Here is a 10,608-nt window from a genome sequence, read left to right on the forward strand (position 1 = left end):
ACAAGACAAAGCAAAACAAGCATTCAAATAGTTTCAGCTGATTTAACTAGATGACATGCATTTCGTCAAAGACATTACCTGATCGGAACCCTTCTATACTTTCACCTTGGGCAAAAAACATACGAACGTGCTGGGACAGTTTGCTCTCAAAAACTTTTGACTCATCTGCCAGGTTTGAAAAATGGTCAACTTTTATAATATTCCTTGTTGGGGGATAGGATACTACTCCCCCTAACTGTGTGATATTAGCCCCTTCAACGCTTATGGCAAATACCGTTACATCTTTCTGCAAAAGGAGACTTGATGCTTCTGTTACACTATCCTCAGCGGGTCTGTGGGTGATGATGGTAGCTATTTGTTTCACACCTTCTGTCCTTCTGCTTCCAGCACTTTCAGTAAAAATTATTTCCCTGGTAAAGTTTAAGGCAGCACCTAATTTAGATTTTCCTTCCCTGGGAGAAAAGCTCTTGATTTTCAATATAAGATTCTTTATGTTTGTTTCTGTGTTCAGTTGAGAAAGTACACGAGGCTCATTGCTGTATGTCACAAGACCAATTCTGATGCAGCTTTTCTGCACGTCAAGAGAGGCTGTTACATTTTGTAAGAAAGATATAATATGTTCACTATTTTCAGGTGAAACAGCTTCATCCACCACAAATACAACATCGGCAATTAAGTCATAAGAACAATCCGCAACTGCAACAAAAAAGAATGCACCATATTATTATTAAGCCTTTTTTCTTAACAGTTTCTTTCTTTTTTGCAAGCTTTCCATTTGGCATTTGCTAGAGTTTCTAGGGTAGCTCACCAATGTATTAAAAATTCTTCTAATTTTATAAACATTAGCAAAGCCTGTAGCTCCAGCTTTTCTTTTTAACCAGAAATTCCTCTAGGTTTTATGAGGATACTCTTTGAACATTAGAAAATTAAAATTTGAAGCATCTATAGTCCAAATCTTTGTCTTTAAAATTATGTGAATCATAAAACAAAACTAAGACAATAGGAAATATTTCTGAGCAACTAAAGTACAACTTCCATAAATGTGCTTTTACAAAAGTGGACTTTTATGATCAAACATATCCATTATAGTAGTTTTTTTGCATCAAATCTCCTGTAGCAGTTATTAATTTGCCCCCTAAGAATGGGCTATCCCAGGCTATCCCAGGAAAATTATAATGTGGTCCTCAGAATTTCCTACTGCTGATCAGGACTGAAGTGGACAGTAGGATACGAGATAGGAAAAACAGCCTCTAAGGATCTTTGGACTAGAAAAAATGCAGGTCGGAGCCAAGGGAGGGAAAATAGAATTCAATAAACTTGTATAAGGTGTGTGTTTGTGTGTGTGTATGTTAGTTTGTGTGTAAATGAAAATAATGGAGAAAAATCAAATTCCTGATATTCTAGCCTTATAGAACCATCCTAAGGGAGTTTTTCGTGACTATAATGCAAGGAGAAAAAAATCTAACTGACAATGATTATTCACAAAGTAATCCTTCTGCAAAATATACATGCAGGATTTATTGAAAGCAGTATCACAATTAGGAAAATAGAATCATTTTAAGATTCTCCCTTCCTATTTGAAAAACTAAATTTAGAGGAAGAAGTTCGGTAATAGAAAAGAAAGAAAATCTTCCTCTGTAGGCTCTTCAATGCGTATCATACTACATCACCATTTTGTTCTGGGAGATTTATCTAGGAATCATGGATCCTAGACACTGCAATGGCAAGTAATTTACTCCAATTCCAGAATGCCATGCGATGAATAATACAGTTGTGCTGTAAACCAATGTTTTTCGGACTGGCTGGGGAATTCTAGGAATAGAATGGGGGTTCTAAGAGTGGCCAAGATTGAGAAACTGAGCTATCAACCACTTGGCTTCTCCAAGGTTGTGTTTCTTCAACAGTGCAATCCTGCTAATCTCTCAAGTGATAAATGAACTTGCATGATACCCCTTTCTCAATGAATAAAACTACTTCTTTCATTAGGAGTTACAATTTGGCAAGAAACTAGTACATTTTAATCTATATATTACATGTTCTCAAATATTGCGTACAATATAGCAACTGTTCACGGACATGCATGGACAAAATATGAAGCAAAGTTCAAATTAGGTTTTGGAGAGCTATAATTTTGCCTACACAAGCCCAGGTTGTTGTTGTTGTTGTTGTTTTAAAAAAAAACTGTAATTCCTCTAGGGTACTTCAAATGATATTTTAAAACCCCTGTCCAAAAAGCTTCATGGTTAACATAATAATCAATATTTGTGATAATATACTGTATTATTTCTTTTACCTTTTATGGGTATGCTATAAGCATAAGTTGTAGTTGGGGTAGTTGTGGTGATCATTAAGCTCTCATTTGTTGCTATAGCTGATTCAATGATAGACAATATATTTGAGGAAAACTTTTGGAGATCTTTTAGTGTATTAGAATGGTAACTGAATGGATGTGTGGCCATTGACTGCAGCTCTTGCTTAGATGCATTTAGCATTCCTAAAGCAATTATTTTTATCCCATCCTCCCTCATTAATGTGGCAGGTCCTTCCACATCATCTTCTGATACCCCTGAAGTTGTAACAATCAAAACCTGGTGTCTGTCTCTTCTTGGTGCCTTGAAAAGAGTCTTGTGGATCTTTTGTATGGCATTTCCAGTCCTTAAAGGCCCACCCTGGAATGAAAATATCTTTTTAACATGGTTCAGGATAGGGCTTTTTCCTCTGAACTCATCCAGCTGAAATTCAACATGTACATCATCGCTGTATTGGGCAAGTGCAAGGCGATATTTATTTGGCCCTATTGGAAGATTGTTGATCATTTTATTCACAGAATTTTTTAATAAGACAAAACCTTGTCTGCCGAGGACATTAGAGCTGTCAATCAGGAGGACAACATCTACAGATTCAGAGGCTACAACAAAAATAAAACAAGAGTTAATATATAAAATATTATTGTAAACTGCATGGGTGCAATTAAAGAACAGTATAAAAATAACCCATATTTATAAATCATTGTACATAATCCATCATACTCCTATCCTTACATCTTGGCTCTATTTACTTAATATACAACTGAGGCTTCTTTGTTTTTCTACTTGCATAAAATTTTTCTCTTTCAAAATCAAACCTATGCATTTTGACAAAGAAAGTGACAATGTCAAAAGCAGTCAATATTTTTAATAATATTTTTAATTTTAATATGCCAGTATCCACCCAAATGCTGCGAAGAACTGTGCCCTTTAATTGACTAATGCATATACAGGACAAGCTGCATTAGCAAGTTGTGAGGCATTTTCAAAAGGAAAATAAAATACCAGGATGCTGTGTTTTAGAAGTCTGGATCCCAAGAATAACAAGGAGCAAAGTCAGAAGCATTTTCAGATTGTGATAGTTGATCAATGAATAAATCTAGAAATACAAATAAGAACAAAGTAACAATGATAACATCAACAATATGTTATTTTTCTTAGCTCTTCAAATTAAATATCTCCTTCGGCTGATCAAAGCCTTCCTATATTGGTCCCTAGCATGATGCCTGCTAGATGTATTGCATTTCAGTTCCTCAACCACTATGACCAATAATTCAGAACCATTCAGGATGAATAAGTCCAACTTTGAAAAGCATTGCATTGCAAATTAGCTTTAATAGTCACTCATGACTACATTGTTGATAGCCTGTCTCAGTTGCAAAATCAAAGGAGAGGTTTAATTTCATCTTTATACCTTGGTCTGTCCCTGAAATGAGAACAGGAATGGAATGGCTTTTGGCAGGCAAAACTTATTCAGTAGAATAAGGTCTCAAGAAGCTGATGGTTGAACATCCTAGAATGCAAGTTATTTCCCATTAACATGAAACAGGCATAAGAATTAGAATCAAAACAGCCATTTTACACAACTCTAGTGATACAAACTTCACTAGTGGCAATTGTATGGCTTCTTTAAAAGTAAACTCCCAGATCATTTGCAGCAAGTGGGCAAAATTTGCAAAATGATAAGTGCAGCATCATGCACTTGCTATTTTGCAGATTTTGATTACTTTCCCCTCAAAAGCCTTATACAGTATACTTTTCTGTGAACCAGAAGCTATTTTGGAAATTCCCATGAAATACATAACCCAACTGTCATATAGTCCAACGTGGTGAAAATAAGGTTTTGAAGTGTCCAAAACTAACTATGCAGTTCTTTTGTTCCTGAACTATATCTGGATCCATTTAAAATTTTCCTTCACTTTTCTGACTTTTAATATAATAAATCTTTTTAACAAATAGAACAATAAAAATGAACACCAGAAAAAAATGTAATTTAATCTCTTCCCTTAAAGAGCCTAATATTTTAATTGGGTTGCTGGGAAAGAGGTTATTTGAAAATATGGCAGCAATTAGGTTGTTTTATTGTTCAGTGAAATATTTGTGGATACAAGATTTGAGTCATGCAATCACTAAGAGTACAAAAGGCATTAATTACAACTCTTTGATTGTAGTAAAATAGTTATAAAACAAACCTTCTCCCTTCTACGCCTTACGGAAGGAAATTTGTCTTTAGCAGTAATGGTCGCTGATCCTACTTTATCTATTTGAAAGCCTTACCAAGAGGTTAAGTGAAACAGACACTAAGTGAAACATGTCAAGTGTCATGGTTTCCCATTGCAAGGGAATAGGGGAGACACTAATAAGATTTTCTGCTTCCTGGGTAAAAGTAGCATTGCCAGTACCGAGTGCTATACCTCTTGATTTCAGGACAGCAACTTCACTTTGCTGTTCAGCCAGTCTTGGAACTATCAACATTTTCCCTCTCCTCTATTCCATAAAAAAATCTGGAGGAGATCTTTTTTTCATAATCCTTCTTTTTCCATACCATTTTATTAGGACTACAGGCTTGTTCTATTGTTTGTAATTTGTGAGTTATCACTACTTCTGCTACTCATTGTTTTAACCTTATGAATTATAATTAATAGATGACTTTATCCTGCTTAGAATAGAAAACCTGATAGAATTTAGGAAAACTGAGCTTTCTCATGTCCCATCTTCAAAAGCCAAAGGAATTTATTTATGGCAACATGGGGGAAATAGAATTTCCCCTATAATTCATATCAGTGAAAACGTATCATCTATTTCCCCCACTCTTGCTCTGCTTAAACACTAGTTATCCTAACATTCTTTTGACCTAGTTAATCTGTTATATTCCTTCCTCCCCTTTCAAAAACTATATATCAAGCAGGCGTTTTATATAAGCATATTTATTTCAGTTTGAAAGTCATTTCTAATTGTTCCCTTTAGAATCATTACTTGATTATTAAAGTGCAGTCTCCTGCAGATGTGTGTGATTTTTCTTGTATACCAGACTTTTAGATTTTCTTTGAAACTAAAAGCCAATAGCAAAATCCAATTTCCATTCTGTTGCAACAAAAATTTGAGTGGCTGTGAACAAGTCACAAATGTTCGTATTAGTTGCATTCTTTCTGTTATTGCTTCCTAACATAAAAAGAGCACATTGCCTGCTCTTTGTGTTACAGTATATCATGATGATAGATCTCCAGTTATTTCTGCATTTCTCAAGCTTTAAAAATTCAGGGCTGCAAACCTTTCCAATGACCTTTTACCTCGGCAGAAGCAATTTTATGGGGAAGATCCCAACTGTGCAAATATGCTGTTTAATGATGAGAAACTGCATTCTGTAGCATGTTTTTTATTTTTCTTTGTCAACTCCCTTTGTTTTTATCTCCTGATTCTAAGACATTTATTTCATATTCAGTTCTTTAAAGTTCAAAAATCATTATGTGTTGTCCATAATTTATTTTAACAAGAGAAGGACAAGAGGGGACATGATAGCAGTATTCCAATATCTCAGGGGCTGCCATAAAGAAGAGGGAATTAAGCTATTTTCCAAAGCACCTGAAGGCAGGACAAGAAGCAACGGGTGGAAACTAATCAAGGAGAGAAGCAACCTAGAACTAAGGAGAAACTTCCTGACAGTGAGAACAATTAATCAGTGGAACAGCTTGCCTCCAGAAGCAGTAAATGCTCCAACACTGGAAGTTTTTAAGAAGAGACTGGACAGCCATTTGTCCGAAATGGTGTAGGGTTTCCTGCCCGAGCAGGGGGTTGGACTAGATGATCTCCAAGGTCCCTTCCAACTTTACTATTATTATTATTATTATACAATTTTTACAAATGTAATTTTAATTAATTTTTTTTCTGAAGAAAGAAATAATTTTTGCAAAAAGAAGTTAATTTCTTCAACCCAAACAAATATTTTAATGAATTTTGCAAATTTACTATCACAGAACACCATTGTAGAACTTTTTAAAGCCCCTTTAACAAATAAATGTCCCAAAAATCCAACGGGCATTACCTTAGTGTGCTGCAATGCACTTTCCACAGCTGTTTTAGAGGGCCAATACAAAAAATACCATATGAGCTAAGGTTCTGCCCCTGTGGAGAAGGAGCCATTGAAACTATAGCTAATCGTCAACTTATTCACTAATATATGATGGAGGATGGCTTGTGGATTACAATATCAGTGAAAAAGTCATTGGAAGGGAAGGCAAATTGCAGAAGAGGCATATCTGTATAATCCAAGGTTTTAGGCCTCTGGCTAAGCTACCTAGTTATAATGGTGCTAAATGAATGGTACTTCTGATGGGTTCTCATAGTTCTAGCCATTGTAACATTCCTGTAGTCATATGATCATGATTTTTTTACATTCTCTGTCAGCTTCCCACAAGCAAAGTCAAGGGGAAGCCAGCAAGAAGTCAAAAGTCAGAGTCAGATGAGGTCTTCACTTATGAGCCCTGGTGCTGCAGTGGCTGCAATGCAATATTACAGGCTAACTCTGTCCACAGCCTGGAGTTTGATCCTGACAAGCTCAAGATTGATTCAATTTTCCATCCTTCCAAAATCAGTTAAATAAGGACCCACATTGTTGAGGGCAATAAACCGTGCTGAGGAAGTGCTGTAAAGCACTATAGGGCATATAAGTCTAAGTGCTATTGCTATTGCTATTGCTAATGACCTACACTGTTCCTGCTTAAGAACAGCAACAAGAATTGACAGGATTATTATTGCTAAGTGACATGGTTACCTGATATTGTGCTTCATGACTATGTTCTAATATCTATTGCTGTGGTAAACCTAAGACTAGTTGTGGTGAAAGTCTCAGTCACATATTTGATGAAATGTATAACATTTGGAAAGCATCATAGAATTCAGTTCTGCTTTATTTGTTAGACAGAAAATAATAACTCCAACAGTGGATGATCAGTCAAACTATAAGAAGAGAAAGCATGTACCTATTCTACCTATAATATATATAGAGAGAGGAAAGTAAAATAAAAAATAACGTAGTTTTATGGCCTAGTCAAAACAAAGGTGTGATTTATTATTTTTATTTCTCCTGGTTTCACATTCCTAAATAAATGTGGTTGGTTCTGAATTTATTTTTTAAAAGACACGAGCTCTAAGAGCAAATATAGATGATAAGAGAAGAGAAAAGAAGCAAAAAGGAGCAAAGAGAAGAGAAAAAATATCAACTACATTGGAAAACTATGTATATTTCTGCTTGCCCCAATTCCAGAAGCATATCATAAAGCTGGAAAAAAAATAGGAAATAGCAGTCTGAATGATCAGGCAATCAAATAATTTCTCCTTCAAAGAAAAAATGAAACATTTTTTGAATGATTATTCTTCTTAATTAGGGAGAAAAAAAGATGATCAAATAAACTTGACTAAAAATAAGCATATGCCATTAAGTGGAGATAAGCAACAATATTTTGGACATCCAATGAAATTTTGGGATACCAAAATCAGAACAGATATCAGATCCGTAAAAAGTGCTATTAATAATTGATTGAGGGTAGATTTATTGATAATCTTTAAGATATGGTGACTAAATAATACCTAAGTCTAAAAACTAGAATGGACTGGAAACCTGGGATTTGTTGGCTAATCATTCCAGAACGATTTGTTTACCTAAACAGAGAAACAGATGGGTGGGCAAAAAAGCAGTGGGAGCAATTCCTGACTTCCTGGCTGCTTCCTCATTGAGTTTCATTGATAATGGCTGGCAGATAACATCAGAACATCTCCCTCCCTCCCTCCCTCCCTCCCTCCCTCCCTCCCTCCCTCCCTCCCTTCCTTCCTTCCTTCCTTCCTTCCTTCCTTCCTTCCTTTTTTCCAGGAAGATGGATGAACACTGACTTGAATGGGTCATTCAGCTAAATCCTCTGTTAATTTTATTGCAAGTTTGATGTTTGATCAAATCCTTGCACTTCCAAAACAGAGTAAAAGAAAAAAAATACTACGTTGACTAGAGATGCATGAATCATCTTATATAGCATCTTTATCAAGTGTTTCATGCATGCATTACTAATCCTGGTCTATCTCATTTCCTCATTAATGAACACGTTTAAAACTGAAGAAATAATTCTAGGATAAATAATTTCATATTTATACATTGAATGTATAAATGAATATATGTGTATTTATATCTGAATATATTTTTAATGATGGATTTGAGATAAATATATCCACTTTTTAAATCCACCTCATTAAACACATTTTGATATTTTTTTAAACTGAAAAGAGGATTGCAAAACTTAAAGCAATTCAACAAGCAGAAAATAATTGCTTAATAGTTTGGTCATTCATTTGAAACATGGGGCAAATCAGTCATATTATTTCAGACTTTGCAAATACCAAATTCTTCATGCATCACTCCTTGTAAAGACCTTTTTCAGTTTGATTATTATTATACTCAGTTTGTAACATATTTTTACTTGTAATATATTTTATTAACTCTAATGGGTCTTAATTCTAAATAAACACGTGCAAGATTGCAGGGTTGTTGTTTTTTCAGAAAAATCTACAGATCCTTTGAAGCATTCCCCAAAACATAGAGATGCAAAATTTTAAATTAGTGAAACTTCATTTTTGCATATTTGTAACAGAAGCAAACATGTATTAAAACATTTTAATAATATTCATTTGTCCCAGCAAACAAATACTTATTTTTAATCATAATCCTATGCAAATCTGGAAGTTAAAAAGCATTGATTTTAATGAGGTATGTTTTTACATATATGTGCATAGAATTACAGATTAAATTACTCAAAGAAATAAGTGAATTTGCTTAGCTTGGATTAATAATATCAGCTATGAGTATTTTTTAAAATAAAATCATTTCAAAATTTTACACATTTTTTCTGCATAAGTGAATGAAAATTCAGGAAAGATGCAAGGAAGAAAAATAGCCACAATGGGAGCAGAAGGATGACATATTGCTTAAAATAACATTGCTAGAATAAGAACTTAGTTCCTAATTTAAAATCGAATAAGTATATACATTTGAGAAGAGTGTACTATTGCAATATTAAGTAGAGAGCAATGCTATTTCTAGTGTCAAAACAATTCTCCATTGTCTTGCATATTTTTCTACAATATTAAGCAAATGTTTCCAATTATAAAAATTCTCAATATCATTTCCAAATATCAACAATTAACATTGCTGTAGAACATGTGAAATCCATTTTTCTATTTTGAAAAAGGTATCTCAATATCCAAACAGCAGATAGGGATCCAGATGAAACAATAACTTCAATAAGCAATTGGGACATCTAAATCAGGCTAACCATCTTTTTTTAAGTCAACATGCAAATGACTTCAAATGACTTACCAATTAATTGGATGCTTATAATGTCATCTTCTGAAAAGTATCTGAGAAAGACCAGCTCTTTTATGATCAGCACTATCCCATAAATCTTTTCAGAAGACAGCAATTCATTTGCATTAGAAAGGTCCTGGCTGTCCCAGTTGAGAAGTTTCAATCTTGGCCTGTTTCCCATATTCCATTGCATCATGGTTCTGAATCCAAGTCAAAAGCAGACGTATCAAAGGTAGAGCTTGGCTGTTACTATTTTTTGTTTTGTTTTTACATGTTTTAAGGCTCCCTTGATCTTTAAAACCACACAAAATCTCACATACACAATTACTTTCATTTTCAGAAAATATTTTCTCTTCTTCCCCCGCTCTTCCCATTCTGCTGCTGGCAGCTGGACAGATGAGGACTTTTTTCCTGTGACTTTCTTTGCTGGTCATGATGCTGCTATCTTTCATTCTGCTTCTCACATCTGTTACCCTCCCCTCCCATTCTTATCACAGGCTTTGTTTAAATAGCCAAATACTCCAACAACTCATTGGCAATGGTTCTTCATAAAACAAGCATCTGGGGAAACTCAATGGCAGCATATTAAGGAATAATGCCAGATAAAATAAACACAATCAAAATCAAAAAGAAGGGCAACTCATCAGATTTGCAGATGATACTAAGCTGGCAAGAATAGCCAACACCTCAGAAGACAAGCTTAGGATCCAAAAAGATCTTGACAGACTTGAACAATGGACCCTATCCAACAACATTAAATTTAATGTGGAGAAAAACAAGGTTTTACATCTAGGCAGGGAAAACCAAAGATACAAATACAGATTAGGCAAAACCTGGCTCAAAAACAGTAACTGTGAGAGGGACCTTGGAGTCCTAGTGGACAATCACTTAAACCTGAGCCAGCAGTGTGCAGCAACAGCCAAAAAAGCTAATACAATCCTTGGCTGTATAAAC

General features: G+C 34.7%; 1 protein-coding gene across 1 annotated transcript in view; it reads right to left on the bottom strand.

The window, feature by feature from the left end:
* Positions 1–10,009, bottom strand: part of LOC120304995 (collagen alpha-6(VI) chain-like) — a 66,310-nt gene extending 56,301 nt beyond the window's left edge. The window contains exons 1-4 of the mRNA XM_039336237.1: positions 9,667–10,009; positions 3,312–3,405; positions 2,294–2,908; positions 79–696 (exon numbers count right to left, since the gene is read on the bottom strand). Coding sequence (XP_039192171.1) covers positions 79–696; positions 2,294–2,908; positions 3,312–3,372 — 1,294 coding nt within the window. The 5' untranslated portion in view covers positions 3,373–3,405; positions 9,667–10,009. The remainder of the gene's footprint in view (positions 1–78; positions 697–2,293; positions 2,909–3,311; positions 3,406–9,666) is intronic.
* Between the last annotated feature and the right edge of the window lie 599 nt (positions 10,010–10,608).

This window comes from Crotalus tigris, unplaced genomic scaffold, assembly GCF_016545835.1.
Source record: "Crotalus tigris isolate CLP2741 ecotype Arizona unplaced genomic scaffold, ASM1654583v1 scf7180000017666.27876245, whole genome shotgun sequence".
NCBI lineage: Eukaryota > Metazoa > Chordata > Lepidosauria > Squamata > Viperidae > Crotalus > Crotalus tigris.